Below are 16,518 nucleotides of genomic sequence, written 5' to 3'. Positions count from 1 at the left end.
ATTTTACTTCATTGTAATTTAAATTAATTCTTTTTTTCTTAACAAAAAATTGCTTTCAAAATGACTAAACTCTTCGTTCACGGTTTTGAGGTATGGGAAAACGACTCTTCTATTCTTCAGTAACAAATAAATTGTTTTTCAGCTACGAACGAGCAGACGCACATACAACTTCTGTGCTAGCGACGCCAACGCTGCGCAGGAGTGGATTGAAAAACTACAGGCGTGTCTGCAGTGAGAACGTTACTCGTACCTTCTTAGTAATAAAAAACAGTGGCGGCCTTATCCATTGCGAGGCCCCGGGGGCGTTAGGTCTTTGCGAGGCAATTTGTCTGTGTTCGCCACCCCCGCCACAGGCACTTTATCAGGGCCGCCACTGATAAAAAATCACAATGGATATACTTTTCGATGTTTTTGTCCTTGTTAAAAGTTATATAAGTCAATTATGACAGACAGAGACAAAACATTTTTAACTTATTCATTGTGTAAGATTATTTAATAGACTATAGAGCAGTCGGAGTTAGAACGAGAGAATCGGTTTCATCGAGTGTATAACCTATACACCGGGAATGTTTCGTATGAAAACAATGCCGCCAAAACGCTGCACAAACTGCGCTCTGATTGGCCGATACTGTTGCAACTGCGCAGCCATTGGTGCAGCGTTGGTGTTCGAGACTATCAGACCTTGTAGTGAAAAATCATCGATATGTGATTGGGAAAAGTAATATAGTAATATCATTTATGATGATTATAATATACTAGGCGTCTGATCAATTTAAATCGGTATTTATATATCAGCTTAGTATCCAAAGTAAAATAATGTCAGTCTTTTCTTTTTCAAAATTATCCGTACCGTCCTGAAAATACTTAACATAACTAAAATGTAAGTTTTTATACTATTTGGCATATGTACCAATTGATTTCAATTTAAATGTGCATTTATTTTGTAACTTGCCTTTAGTTCGGAAAGGGTTTTTATATTCTTCATGTTTTGTTCAGGGTATTTTTTAATAAATTTTGTTTACTTTTTAAATAAGGCAAAAATAAATTTAAGAGTTTAAGAAAGTTATATGCCATAATTTAGAGTTTTAACAATTTTCGGGATGACTTCGTAATAAAAGGTTTGGCCTGTTGTAAGTAAGGCAATCTGCAAACAATGCTATATAATATTGACTAAAATTTCATTTCGACTTTAAAAAAAGTATAAATATTCTTGACAAATCTATTGACTAAAAACAAAATATTCTATGACTACATCTCAGCGGACAGCGTAACCCGATTTAAATAATTATTGTAGGGCGATAGAAGGTGGTGTTTTTTAATCGTATATCTTACTATTATATATAATTTTGTAAACATGACAATGCTATCTAGTTGTTACTATAGTCCATTCGCGTTAAGATTGCAGTGAGCACTTTAAATGTAAACATCATTTGACGCGAATGCTGCGAATTGCAATTTTAACCCAAATGCACTCTAATATTATATTGGAATCGGTCGAATTCCAAAAGATCTCGCCACAGAATAGTGCTTTTAGAGATTATAGAGGCAACCGCAAAACTCCGCTTGTAAACTTATTTTAGTAGATATAAATGGCTCATCTTGGCGAGGGCACTCCCGTGCCTCCAGATTTAGGGTGAACCAGTTGAAAACTGTGCCATAGATGCGAAAGGGAAATCGTTACATTATTTGGTGCTTAAGAGTATGCATGCCATTTTAAAGTTTGCTTTGCGAGGTTGCTTTTAAGTTGTTCATACGGTTTTACTCCAAATCGAGTAAAACCACCGTGTGGACCGCAAAACTTACAGCTCGAAAGCTGTTGTGTGGACGAAAGCCCGAGCCGTGGTTTTTTTGGCTCGATCGAGCAAAACCGTATGTGAGTACTTAGCTCAAGATGCTATTGGAGCAAATATTACAACAACTTAAAAGCAACCTCGTCCAAAATTTTCATTAGTAAGTTCATATTGCGTCTATAAGTATTAATGCCTTCTCTAAGGTTGCATTTTCTAAACTTTTTTGACTAGAGTTTTTGTTAATTCTGACACGTTAACCAATCCACAGGTATATATATATATATATATATATAAACACCTGTCAAAACCTCAGAAACCAGGCATTAAGTAATATAACAGGTAGGAGTTTTAGCGGACTGCCTACGGTACATAATATATTACACAAATATTGTTACGTTGGTTCTTTGTAAATATAATTATTGTTGTGTAGATATGTCTGTTTCGTTATATTACCTATGTTGGTGTTGTTTATAATAATATGTTGAGGTGCATTGGCTTTTGTATGTAGGTGTGTTTCAAGCACTATGAGATTATTGTAGCAAGCTTTTTATATGACATTACTTATGCCTATCTATGATACAAAATCATTTAAAACGGCCCACCATTTCACGACCACCGACTTATGAAACTGTAAACAAAACGCCAATGTATTCCTTTTCGTGCACGTCAAAACTACTCGCCTACGGTTCACAAATATTATGTTTTTGACATCCACGATTTCTTTTTTCATTATTCATTATTCTCTTTTGCAAAAAATAGTCTAACTTTACTGCCTACATTGGCAACAATGATGTTTTTTGTAGAAGTAGACGAAGTAGAGTATATGAGCTAAAAATGTAATGGGAATGCAAAAGATTGATTCGCAAAAGATGAATAACTTTTAAACAAAAAAAAAAAAAGGGACCACGGGCCTATAAGTTTGGCGTGCACTTTATTATACATTTTGTAAATCGTTTACGTTAATATATTTTTACAAGGGAACCTAGCCCTCTTATTGTTACTGTGTTTTGTAAATACTTTATGTTCTCACGTCCGACGCGGCACCGCTTACGTGTGCTATTTGTTAGTCTATGCTACGCTTGTTACTTGTTTGTATGTAATATATCGGTTGTACTACATTTTACTAGTTAAAAAAATACAATGGTTAAAGTAAGGACGCGTTTAGATTGCAGTGAAATGTGAATTATCAGCACAAGGACCAAGAAATCTGTCGAGTTGTATGAAAACTTTTCGTACAAAGTTGGCAACATGCATGAAAATGTTGTAAACACAACGAAAGTAATTTCATCGGGAGTCGTCTTTGGTAAATTTTTAGAGCGCTTACAGACGAACGGCACGAGTCAGCGGCACGCGTCGGCGGCACGCGTCGGCGGCAGTCGACGGCACGTGTCGGCGGCAGTCGACGGCAGCCGTCGACAGTTTATCACGCTTGCAGTTGTGACGTACCCCCTAAAGGTAAGCGTTCACAGGTCGGTATCGTACGCAACGGACGTCTCGCATCAAACGGATAATTTTTTTACAGTACGTCCACTGTATCGGCCGTGTACGGATTACCGACTAGCCAGTATGTTTATCTTCAAATTCGTCCAAACCAAGTTCTTAAGTCACTGCTTCCGACTTTTTCATCCACAACCCCTTTTGAGCATTCATTTACTAGGCTAGTCGCTAATCCGTACGCTGCCAATTCAGCGGACGTACTGTGAAAAAATTATCCGTTTGATGTGAGACGTCCGTTGGGTATGATACCGACCTGTGGCCGCTTACCTTTAGGCGGTACGTCACAACTGGGGGCCTTCCACCACCTCTACTAAGCGACACCGTTTGACAGATAAAAAATATATTACTCTAACGTCAAGCTAGCGATCATAAAAAGTTATATTTCACAGCGGATTTAACAATGTTTTGCATTTTTTACTATTTTTTAGTAAAATTATATTTAAAAAGTGAGTACGGTAATGTTATTCTTCTGGAAATATGATCGTTTTAGGAAAGGTCGTGTTAGCCCCCCTGAAAGCGTCATAAACTATCAACGGCTGCCGTCGGCTGCCGCCGACTGACGACGACACGTGCCGCCGACTGCCGCCGACACCTACCGTCGACACGTGCCGTTCGTCTGAGAAGCCTTACGTTGACTGATGACGTCATTACAAACTTACGGCCGTTCCCAATATTTGATCTATCTCTGGTTTTGCCCTACTAGAGATACAAATAGCTCACAATTGATATAAAATATATGTCTCTAATGTCTAATGTGAGCTATTCCTATCTCTAGTAGGGCAAAACCAGAGATAGATCAAATATTGGGAACGGCCGTTAATTAACGCGATTATATTTTCAATTTATATTTGGATCTCAAGATGGATGAGATCTTTGTTACAATAAAATCTATGTTTTAAATGATTAAGGAATTACTGACTGCCTGATTTGACTAAACAGCAAAATCACAAATTGAAATCTTCCATTTATTAAGATTCGTTAAACTAAGGTAAAAGCACTAATAGTAGACTCGGAACTAATAGATGACACTTACGACAAAAATACCATAAAAATAAGAATTACTCTAATTTTTTCTCAACACTGTAAATTTTATAAGCTACTCAAGCTATCTGTTGACGTGAAAAAATATATTAGGGACGCCTTCGGGAACAAAATTTTAAAATGGGATCAGTTTTCGTAAATAATGTGACCGCGTCAACACGCGCTCGGCAATTTCTTAGCAAATAGGTTAAGGAAGGCGAAATTTTGCACGTAAGTTTTGAATACATTTATTTGATTTTTTGTAATTTCTATTTATTTCATTGGATTAATGGTCATGTTGTGTACACTAATTAATGTTTATTTACGATTTTTTATCCATTTTCTCTAACAATATAAAGGGTATCTACTGTTAGTTCTTGAAAATGTAAAAAACCTAATAGATGACATGGAACTCATATCTTCATTTTGCAATACATACTAAAGTTATTTTGTAGTTTATTCTACTGCAAATATCATCACTATTCTCTGAAAATATAATTCTATTAACAAACTAACAAATTAGAACTACTGTACCTAAAAATGGACATATTAGACCTTGTACTGATCTAAAAATCCATTGCTTTAGTTTTTTAGCAGTAAAAAAAAGAAAAAGGAGAGCTGAGAAAAGAAAGAAGAAAAAAGAAGAGGCAAGAGAAGACTAAAGACTGAAAATAAATTTGCTAGGAAAAAATATATGAAAAATTAAAATAAAAGGAAAGATAGTTTTAGCATGGAAGAAGAATCTGGAGACAACGTGGATAATATTTTATATGCATGTAGTTACTATGATGAAGTAAATGAAATCTTTTGAAAAACGGCAAATAAAGACCTAATAATAGGAAAAATGTTGAATGTAATGTAATGTTCTATGTCAACTATTTTTCATATTGGTGTGTACTATTAGTGATGTTCGTTTTCTGTTATGTCATCTATTAGTTGTTATGACTAAGTTTACAAAAATACCAATAATATATTTTTTTATTGATTTGTCAGCGAATAATCATAATAGTTTTATTTTGTAAGAGTTACTGAAGACATGGAAGAAGTTATCAATTATTTATTTTCATAAATATATATTTTACAACATTCAAATGTTCTATGTTTCCTTAAAGCGTCTGCCATTAGTGCCTTTACCTTATTTAGTATTAACTTTTTATACATCAGTTATATATTTTAGTGTGGTAATATTGCGTGAATGTTTTATGTAAATATTTATTCGCATCGGGTGTCTCGTCGGAACGGACTATGATATTATTATACCCTTAGATCATATCGGGCTTAGTTATTGTACAGTTTATGATCTGAAGGAAGCTTAGACGTTACATAATATATTAAACCTATATAAACAATGTACATATCTGTATTAGCGTAATAGCTCGCACGTTATTGGTCGTTACATTGCGGAGAGGGTTGCTAGATTGAGATTTTATTCTAAATATTTAGGGCTGAAATTATACCTTATTTACTATTAGTATTAAAAATAATTCTGGATAGTAAAATATACGAAATTTGGCAACCCTAGCTGTGTGCCAAAAAGTGCACAAAGTTTTGCTAAAGGCGAAATGCGTGCTTTGATGTTGTTCGTTGTTTGTACTCGTTTCATACGCTGTTTTTGTATTAAACTGTTTTGTTAACGCTATCTAAAATTCCTTATAAGATAAGTTTGGTAACATTAAACTAGTAATATTTCAATTATTCAATCGACAAAACTGTTTTTACAAAAGAATATTTATGTTTCTCAAATCGTTCTCAAACATTTTGAGCTGTCTTTTAGCGTGTAGATGTACCGTGTTTAGCTTCGCTAGGGCCGTGTACATTTTTTTATCCAATGACAATGGTTGTAGATAAGCGTTATGGAAATTATTTTGGGTTAACCACACCATATATTATTTATAAATGTAAACAGTGCGTACAACGGAAATAAACATATTTCTGACATTTTTGTTTTTTTTTTTCACCTCAACATGTATAAGGTCACAGCGCACATATCAACTCGGAAAGGGACCTAAAGTCCTAAGATGAAACCCATTGGTGAAACCGTACTTAAGTGTACACGACGAGTCGAGGCTATAGCGGGCATTGACCCTCGTAAAAAAACTTGTGATACTTTATAGTTTTCCATATTATATACCAAACGCGGTTTGAAGAGTAGGTATCGTTTAAAACTGAGTAAGCAATAAACACCTTTCAACTAAAAAAGAGTAGAGATTATAATTATAAGTGTTACCAAGAGGTTTACCGATAAATCTATAATAGTCTGTGTCTTTATCAGAGTTCAACTTTTTGTTAAAGTTAACAAAATACATTCTGCGATTTTTTTTTCTTTTTGTAGACTATAAGACTGCGTTTCCACCAGGGATGTGTTGAGTGGAATGTGTTTTCAAGATCCAATAGCATCGCCGCGCTGAGTGATGTCATCACGTCAATGAAGCGATTCTATTGGTTCTCAAAAACACATTCCTCGCAACACATCTCTGGTGGAAACGCAGCCTTAAGATCAAAGACCGCTGGTGCCATCTTAATTAATACTAACAATCGTTTATTTGCAAAATATTAACAATTAAAATATCTTAGGTGTACATATTGACTATTGAAGTATTTACACTGCAGTGACACGCCAAGCGACTCCAAAGGTAATAAGAGAAACACATTTTATTTTGTTATTATTTATTAGCTCATAGAATAAATACAAATATTCATGACATTGCACCCATAACAGCGTGTTATAAATTATTTTCACACATAATATCATACACATCAGTGTCTTACTTATTTGTGGTAACCAAAAAGGGCAACTTCAGGAAACTAGTTTAATTTTTTAATACATAAACATATAATTTGTCAATCATCACTGGAAAATCATCTGATCACATTCAAATAACATCAAAATTCAAAATGCATTTCCAAGCATAAAAAATGATAACTTCAATATTATTCAAAGCGCTTTAGTAAATATAATTCTACATTAAAAATCTATACTGTGGAATATAATTTTAATAATAAAAAGATCAAAACTGGGTAACTATACCCTAAACTTGTTAAATAATTTCTACTTTTATATACTCTCTACTAAAATAGTTGTATTTCTAACTTTTCGTTGGTTATTTTTATTAAATGCGATTCACAATAGTGAACTATAGATGTTTTGTAATATATTCTTTTAGTTATAAAGTATCAACTTTATATACATATGTATATGTATCTAAAAAGGCAGTTTCTATAGCAGTCAGTGTCTCACTACTACATTTCATTTTATAAAAGAAAAAATATTTTTATTACTATCTAGCACCGCCGTGTACAACAGTCGAATGTAAAATAAATAATAATACCTCACTATTTATATTATTATGTCATTAATCGATGCAGAGATAGGATCGACAATAGTTATTATCAGCAATTATAAAATTGATTGGTTTTTAATTAGCTGTTAGTCTCAGAGATTAATTAAAAAAATATTATGTTCAGTAAAAACTTGATAAAAGTTGATTAAAAAATGTGATTTTTAGCAGGTTTTCAGAGCTGCTGGACAACTATAAGGCAGCGGGGCGAGAGGGGCGGCGGCGTGTTCCAATGTATAGAGCCATACTAGACGGCTTATCCATGGCTGATTTCGAGACTGAAGCCTTAAGATCTTTTCGTCTTAAAAATAAACTTTTGTGACTTGCTGCTTTCTATATTGTTGTGTCATAAGTTATATAAACTTGCATCTGTGAACCCGGATTGATGTCCGTGACGTCACCTGTCGGCCCAGCGGAAGATCAGCGCTGATTGCTTACAGTCAGCATATGCTGAGCTGCGTCGGCTTGTGCTCGAAAACATTTTATGATGTATGTATTATTTATTGTAACTAAACTATGTATGTTTTCCTGCACAAATAAACATTTTCTTTCTTTCTTTCTTTCTAACGACGCCGCTGCATATTTCGTCCATATCCAAAAAGGTATTCGGAAGAGATGGTGGCTTTCGATTTCGTAATTATACATCATAAGATATCCTTGTGGTTTGTGTAGCCCAGTGATTAAAATCGATTATTATTTTAGACGTATATTTCTGAAATAGATGTGCTGTTAGCTACCGAATTACCATGTAACATCGACTTTTTAGGGTCAATTCAGACCTTAACATGACGCGTAGTTGCATTTCTAAATTTGTATTGGATTTGACAGATTCATTTGCGTAAGACGTCATGCAAGTCTGTCTATGTCGCATCTACGCGTCGCGTTGCGATCTGAATTGACCCTTACGTTAAAGAGATCCTGATTTCCCATCACTAGCTACTCTTAGCCAGTCTCTCAGCGACTAGATCCATGTAGTGGTGAGTGAACACCGCCTTGTTGTGCATGACGCAGCGCAGCAGCGCGCCCGCCGCGGCCGTGAGCTGTGACGTCACGCCGGACAGGCCGGCCGGCACGGCGCGCGCCCCGCCCCCACACACTAGCACCATCTTGAGGAACTCCAGCACGCGGGTACCTGGAATATATGAGGCAATAAGAAAGGTGCAGTAATTGGCGAGATTTAAACGTGGAGTCACACACAGTTTAAACATAGAGGAGTATTAGACACTGAAAATACCACCAATTTTTATTACTTATGCCAATGTTAGTTTTAATTACAGCTACAGTCCATCTTTTGGAGCGCGGTGAGTTTTGGAACTAAGAATCGATTGATGCGTGTGCTAACCCACAGCACACACATAAATCGTTGACATCGTCTTGTAAAATATCTGTTATAGACAACAGTTTCATACAAAATTGAGACACATGACAATGTCATATACAAGATCCTTGTGGGATCGTAATTACATAATTTATAATGCAATGATACTTGGGCGACATTGACAGTTGTGAATGAGAAACAATATATTTTTCAAGTTACTCGATATCAAGTGACTCGCTAGTCGCTGTCAAGTGACTGGGTGTAAAATGATTCGCGGTCATGTAACTCGCTGTCACGTGATTCACTGTCAATTGTCACGTGACTCTCGGTATACTCACGCACGAGCTGGCGCACGCGGTTGTCGGGGTCGGCGAGCGCGGCGATCTGCGTGCGCACGAGGTGGGCGGTGTCGGCGGCGAGCGGCGGCTGCCCCACGCGCGCCAGCAGCTGCTCCGTCAGGTGCACCACCTCATCCGCCACGGCCGGTAATACCGCTTCTAGCTCCCTGGAAACATATCTACATTGAGGGCCAAGTAACACGACACGAAATTGTTTATTTTGCGAAACCAACCTTAAAAATAACGCATATTTAATTGCTGTATTTTCTTAGGTTATAGGTAACAACTCACTAGAGGACGTTGCAATAAACATCTTGGCAAAAACCACTGGCCCCATTTTAATACGCTTTTCACTGACGAATTTTTCACTCACCTATCATTAGAGATATTATCAATGATGATGGTAATGCGGTCGCGCAGGTTGTCGCGGTGCGGTATGGGGTCCGCGGCGGCGGTGGGGCTCACCAGCAGCAGCGCGCCCACCGCCACCAGTCGGTACACCTGCGCGCCCAGCTCCGTGAACCGCCCGCGGTCTAGCACCGCCGTCTGACAATATAAAAAAAAGTCAAGTATTTTCTTATCCTGGGACCGCCTTTGAAGTATTCGCTTTCTGACAAAAAAAGTATCATCAAAATCGGTTTACAAACGGCGAACTTATCCGCGTACAAACAAAAACTCCTTCGTGAAATCAGTTAAAAAAATAATATTCCGATCCCTCAAACAAGGTGCAGCCTGTGCTATGCTATGCTAAGGTAATTACTATTAATGTTTTTTTACTTATTTATTAAATAAACGAGCAAACGGGTCACCTGATGGAAAGAAACTTCCGTCGACCATGGACTCTCGCAGCATCAGAAGAGCTGCAGGTGCGTTGCCGGCCTTTTAAGAGGGAATAGGGTAATAGGGGAGGGTAGGGATGGAAAGGGAAGGGTTACAGGGGAGGATAGGGAAGGGAATTGGGCCTCCGGTAAACTCACTCACTCGGCGAAACACAGCGCAAGCGCTGTGTCACGCCGGTTTTCTGTGAGAACGTGGTATTTCTCCGGTCGAGCCGACGCATGGCTCTCCCACGTATAAAAATGTCATGTATGCCAAGTATATTTTATGCTACATAATATCCTTTAAAAAGAACAAAAAAAAAAACACTCACTCTACTTAATTAGAACACTAACCTCAGGATATTGATTAGAGTCGTCCCACTCTAGTAGCTCGAGGTAGGCCTTGGCCAGGGTCTGCGCGGTGACGTTCCTGATGACGTTGGGGTCGCTGACGGGCAGGGTCAGCTCGCTCGTGTCCACGTGACGCCACAACCACTCCCGGGTGTGTTGGAGACCGTCTGCAATAAAAAAAAAAGAATATTTTGATAGTATTGTTATCATGATTTTGTGCATCAATAAGAAAAACAGGTAAACAATTATAGTTAGGAGCTCTGCTCAGCTTGAAACTTTATTGGCGCGAGGGTCCCTCAAGGCAGAGTTTTTAAACAAAAAAAAATGTAAATATGAAACATTGTCCAGAAAAAGTACACACTGTACTTTTTCTGGACAATGTTTCATATTTACATTTTTTTTGTTTTACATTTAGATATTGCTCATTTCAAACTAGCACTTACAAATGAGCTATTGTATTTCTCTTAATGTTAATGATATATTATATTACAGGGTGTAACAAAACTAAGTGATAATACTTTTTTTAGGGTGTATAATAATTGTATATATCATAATATATACAATTATACACCTTTTCTTGAAGAAAATTCACTGTGGAAGAAGCAGCGCTCAAAGACAATTTTTTTTTCACTTTTATAAAGGTAAGCACCCCAGCGCCACGAGTTTCCCGATACAAAAGTTAAAAAAATTGGTCTTTCAGTGCTGCTACTTTCACAGTGAACTCTCTACGAGGAACACATACACACCCTCAAGTATTCACTTAGTTTTGTTACACCTTGTATAGTGTTATTCGTTATTTATTTTTTGTAACATTATAACTACCATTGAACTTAGTTTATATTAAGATCAAAAGAAATTAAAACATAGCATGGATAAGAAGACAAGAATCGAACCTTCAGAGATAGTGAGCATCTCGTCGAACTTGGCCTTCTCGTAGGCGACGCTGTCCTTCTGCACGTGCGGGCGCAGCAGTGCGATCAGCGTGTTCGCCAGGTCCAGCTTCAGCACCTCCAGCGCCTCCAGGATCGCGCGGAATATCTCCACCTGGGGTTATAAAATAATACTTGAGAGGTGTCAAGGGGCACCCGGATGGAACGAAGTCATAAAAAAAAACATAAAAAAGTTAAGAGTACCGCCACTCCACACAGCTAAAAAAAGGGTAGTATTTAATCGAGTGACTGTAAATTACAATTTTAGGTGTCAAAATTACTACATTTGGGTTACAGAATTACTATTTGAGCGACTGAGAGTGAGTGACGAGAAATTAACAGAACAGCTACTTAGAAATTATTTATTTGAGTTACTTAAAATACAAAATGAGCAGCTTTATAATTTTTGAGCGACCTAATATCTGTTTGAGTGTCAACGTTACATCCTGCATTTTTTTCAATATTTGGCAAATGTAATTTTTATACTGAGCGGCATTTTATCTTAAATGAAGTGTTTCGAATACCAAAAACCACTTTGAAAAATACACTAATGAGCAGAGTATAATGAGCACACACTAAAACAAAAAAAAAATGAATATGAAACAACTATTTGATGAAACACTTTTATTCAGGGACTACTACGGACAGGGATAGAACAATTTTTTTTATTACTATCAAGCAAATTTTTTGTGAGTAGCTTCATTTGGATAAGAGGAACAACAATTTTATATGTGAAAAAAAGTGGTAGCTAACAGAGATAGAAAGGATTTCATACTTTGATTTGATGATCCTAAAACATCTATTGTTCTATTTGTAGGAACTTAAATTATATAACGGTAAAAGTTTAGAATCATACCCAACGATTTAGAGTTGCAGGGGAGGAGGGGGGGGGGAGGGGGGTAAACCCCGTTTATATATAAAATCATTAATAAATTACACAAATTATAATCCTTAACGGAACGTCAAAGAAATGGGAAAAAATTTTAATGGCGACCTATACAAAAAAAAAAAACAACTGGCTTCAATTATGATTCGACGGAGCCCCGCTACGCGGGGCTGCGGGGCTCCTACTTCTTGGTGGTTTACAAAAACATAACCACGATGGCTAAGGCGGGAGCGTAGCGCAGCGAAGCCGTTAGCCATCTAACCTAACCCAAAAAAGTCGTCGTCGCCCCGCCCCCATTCGAATTCGCACGCATTTAACAATATGTAGCGTTTCGGCAGCAGTTGGAGCGCGCGCGTTCGAAGATGTATGGGGCTAGTAGTTGCGTTTCAAAGTCACGCGCGCTGCTCAAGCGCTTAAGCAGCGCGCACCGAAACGCTTAACGATAAAACCAGCCTTAGAAGATAGAAGTCATTATGACTTTTTTAACAAAAGATCAGAATACGCCAAAAGGACTTACCGTGTCAGTCATAGTCGTGATGTTATGTATCATCTCATCCCGAGCCGGAGCCGCTAGTTTAGCCATCAGGTCGAGCACGAACTTGGCATACTTCTGGAAGTCCAGGCTGTTGTTCTCCGCTTGCTGCTTGATGAAGTCCGTGTCCAGCACCTCCTCTATCATCTGCTTGATCCGCGTGTGACGGGGCAGGAGGATGGAGAACAGGCCCTGAAATAATAAGAATAAGGAATAGCAAATTGTGCTGAAAATATGAAAACATAGAAATCATTATAACAATTTTTAAATCCTTTCTTAATCCGACGATCGTGGATTCGTGGAAATCTATTGTTATGGCGATTGAATGTGACCGCTTGGGAGTTGAAGCATAATTACTAATTAAAAGTGAAAGTGTGTCTATGCATTATACATATATCATCACTCTGAAATTGGTAAACTAGTTTGAATTGAATTAATTCATCAAGCCCCATATGCTCACCGGTGAACAAGACACAATAGAATATCTGTTGTCTCGTTTTCCCACAATCGACGGGTTAAGTATACAGTACATAATAGGCAAAGTGTCTTAAAAAACAAAGGAAGAGCCCAAAATATGAATCATTCCTTCATAAGTTATGACACAATAAAATTTATTGCGCCATAATGCGCATTTTGCGTCATAATGCGCATTTTGCGTCATAATAAGATTAAAAAAAAGGACTTACTTCTACAGTCTATTAAATTTCACTTCTATTAAATTTCATATGGAAATACAATTTTATGCAAATAAACGATTTCTATTTCTAGTCTATTTCTAAATGTTAAGTACATATAAGAAGTTGAATAGAAGCAAGTTTTCTCATTTAAACAAGGACCAAACAGATTATAAGGATGATTCACCTTCAATGAGAACAACATTACATGAGGTCATACCTGTCTAAACAAAGGAAATGAGGATTGGTTCTAAACACATTATTTCCTGATAAGAATTTTGCTTTGTTGAGAAATAATATATTATTTGAATTATACTTTGTTGATTGTCTTTATCTACAATTTCAAAAATAAATCATCAATCATCGCAATTTACAAATGCCCCATTTTTGCAACCTATCCAGTCTAATACTATTATAACACATAATGTAACATAACACTTTCCATTTGAGATTTTTAGTGAGACCCTTTAAAATATCTAAAACATAGAATTTACCTAACAATAAGCCTCTTCTTAAACATGTTTTCTTTTCATATAATATTTGCACATTAAACAACATTTGTATGATAAACATATTTACCTCTTACTGATAAAATGTTGATGAATTGGCCACATAATGTTTTATCCTTGTCTCTCACCTGACTTTTCTTACTTATCAGACAAGGCCAAAACATTGTATAGCTTCCATCCATTGTGTTATAATATTATATGAGGAGCTGGCGAACAAAACTGGTCAAGTCCACCTGAGTGCAAAAGTATTTTTTTTTTCGAAACATCTTCTCTTGACCTATCTGCGTCAATCCCTGTTAATATTTTCAATTTTAACCGGTTAGAAAAGCTTTAAAAAGTCCATTTCCAAAAAAAACCGGATTAGTTCAGTAGAAGTTGATACTAGTTTTTTAGGCACTGTGTAATTTTTTTTCTCATGGACTAATCTGGTTCTGTTCGCCAGCTTCTCATATATAAATATTTTTAAATTAAGGAGGTATGATTATAACAGGATATTTCCATAGCAACTTACTTGTTTTACATCCTCTAGTAGCACTAAGGCTTGCTTGTATTCCGGAGGGTCGGAGTTGAGTTGCTCTCTCAGTATATCAAAGTATGCTCTGTGCATTGTTTCTTTTACTATTTTCTGATAGCTGAAAACATAATAATTAACTAAAATAACTATAATAAATGTTGATTAAAATTAACGCTCAACTCCCAAGCGGCCACATGTGGCCGCGAGAACAATAGATTTCCAAGAAACCGCGCGAGAAATCAAGAAAATTAAAGAGAATTCATACAAAAAAATTATAAAGTCATTGCAAAAAAAAAACATCCAAGCTATGGTGTCAGTGAATCTCACCTATTATCTGGTGGCTCAAATGGCTCCAGCTTAAAGTCCTGGTCGACTGCTATTTCATGAGCGAGGGCCATGTTCTGCATACCATGGGCTGCTTTCATGATGTCCTCGAAGCTGACGAACTTGGGCGGAGATGCACCAGTTATGGTTGAGCCTCGCACTCGAAACTGCAGGGGTTCACTAGCGAAATAGCTAGGTCCTCTTGTTTATGGAACAAAGACAAATTTATTTTGAGGTTTTATAATTTTTAAGGTGTATTTACGTATCATGACTTGATAGCACGATGTCTTACCTAGACCCAGTTGGTATGGGTTGTGAGGAACTCGTCTTTCTTTCACTTTTGTCTTCATCTTGATTGTCCGAGCCACTAGGATTCTCGCGTTCACTCATATTGCAATCACAATGTAAACTGACTCCGAAATTAAACTTAAACTGCTTTATCCCATATAAGGTGGACTCGGTAACGGTAAGAGGTCAAAAAACGTGTATCATTGTTGATTTCAGTCCAAGGTGGTTGGTTCTTCCGACTTCCGAGTTAACCTTATACTTACACAATTATCAAAGGATTTAAAGAATGTTGACTCTGATTTTTTATGAGCAAAATATTGTTTTTCATGAATAAACTTAATTTTTCTTGAATCTGTAGCTCGAAATTATGTAAAAATTGGTTTTTTGTTAGTATTTTTGTTTTATTTACTTGACAATTTCCATCAGAACTTTGACATTTGACAAATGATGGCTGCAGAGTGCAGGCTGACAGCTTGTCATTTGTCAAAATCGATGTTTTTTTTAATTCTTTACTTGAGGCTTGAGAGCAATACAATATTTGCTAGGAAAACAGGATTAAGGATAGGAACGTGGCAAGGCCGGGCCTCAGCGGCCAGGTCTCAGCGGCCATCGAAAGTATCCAGGTGTGACGCCGCTGCCCACTGTGCGGCCAGGTGCGCGTGATCTATGGCGGTTTCATACTAAGGTATCTATCGCGATGGCCGTCTGGCCGCTGCGGCTTGGCGGTTGGCCGCTAGTGCGCGCCCGGGGTAGGTTACATATTTATTTACGGCTAGAGCTCGAAAAACTTCTTATTTGTATGGATATGACAAAATTTTAAAACCTTTACTCATAAATACTCATAATACAGTACAGAGCAGCTAGTGAGCACGCTACCGGCTGGCGGCTGCACGCAGCACAAGACACGAAGCACTTTCAGCACTTATATATAAATATAAAAGCCTTTAAAATTTAATTTGTTATTATTTTTAGCAATATTCCGCGAAATAAACTTTCACCTTTAAGTAAATGAGTGAGTGTACGCATAGGCATGCGTACAGCACCTCCCTCCTCCCTATGGATTTCCGCAAAGTAACGCCTGATTCCATTAACTATATAAAAGCCTTTATTAATTCCTTAAAAAGATTACATTACATTACATCTGCGTACATTATTATGATAGCTTGCATAACATCACAGATATTTTAGTATATTAGATATTATGATCACTTTATAAAATATATTAATACAGTATTGTTTAAATTATTCGCATCTAAAATCTTAGTTTTTATTCCTTAAGTCATTATTACCACTTACCACAATATTTATTTATAATATTTATACATCTTTTTTTTTATAGACAATATTTACATTTCTAAAGTTTTTTTTTTTAATAATTTATATTTTCATTTA

The 16,518-nt window shown here is 36.7% G+C and overlaps 2 protein-coding genes across 3 annotated transcripts in view; one reads left to right on the top strand and one right to left on the bottom strand.

Moving 5' to 3' along the window:
• Positions 1-1,803, top strand: part of LOC121726698 (myotubularin-related protein 13) — a 63,256-nt gene extending 61,453 nt beyond the window's left edge. For both annotated transcript variants that reach the window (XM_042114186.1, XM_042114185.1), the window contains exon 41: positions 143-1,803. In XM_042114186.1, coding sequence (XP_041970120.1) covers positions 143-235 — 93 coding nt within the window. In that variant the 3' untranslated portion in view covers positions 236-1,803. The remainder of the gene's footprint in view (positions 1-142) is intronic.
• A 6,712-nt stretch (positions 1,804-8,515) lies between these two features.
• Positions 8,516-15,554, bottom strand: LOC121726699 (T-complex protein 11-like protein 1). The gene is made up of 9 exons (XM_042114187.1): positions 15,131-15,554; positions 14,842-15,039; positions 14,512-14,632; positions 12,803-13,009; positions 11,364-11,514; positions 10,474-10,637; positions 9,675-9,847; positions 9,302-9,468; positions 8,516-8,777 (listed from the first exon to the last, which is right to left on the bottom strand). The coding sequence occupies exons 1-9, from the start codon at positions 15,226-15,228 to the stop codon at positions 8,578-8,580; spliced, it is 1,479 nt and encodes a 492-aa protein (XP_041970121.1). The 5' UTR covers positions 15,229-15,554; the 3' UTR covers positions 8,516-8,577.
• Between the last annotated feature and the right edge of the window lie 964 nt (positions 15,555-16,518).

Source organism: Aricia agestis, chromosome 4 (assembly GCF_905147365.1).
Source record: "Aricia agestis chromosome 4, ilAriAges1.1, whole genome shotgun sequence".
Classification (NCBI taxonomy): domain Eukaryota; kingdom Metazoa; phylum Arthropoda; class Insecta; order Lepidoptera; family Lycaenidae; genus Aricia; species Aricia agestis.
This window is presented reverse-complemented; position numbering and strand designations above follow the sequence as displayed.

What these genes read in the sequence shown, in the direction of transcription:
- LOC121726699 (XM_042114187.1), bottom strand. Translation starts at nt 15,228, where the DNA reads ATGAGTGAACGCGAGAATCCTAGTGGCTCGGACAATCAAGATGAAGAC. An exon ending in GATAATATCTCTAATGATAG is followed by an intron (nt 9,469 to 9,674) that starts GTGAGTGAAAAA and finishes ATATGTTTCCAG; the next exon opens with GGAGCTAGAAGCGGTATTAC. An exon ending in CCGCGTGCGCCAGCTCGTGC is followed by an intron (nt 8,778 to 9,301) that starts GTGAGTATACCG and finishes CATATATTCCAG; the next exon opens with GTACCCGCGTGCTGGAGTTC.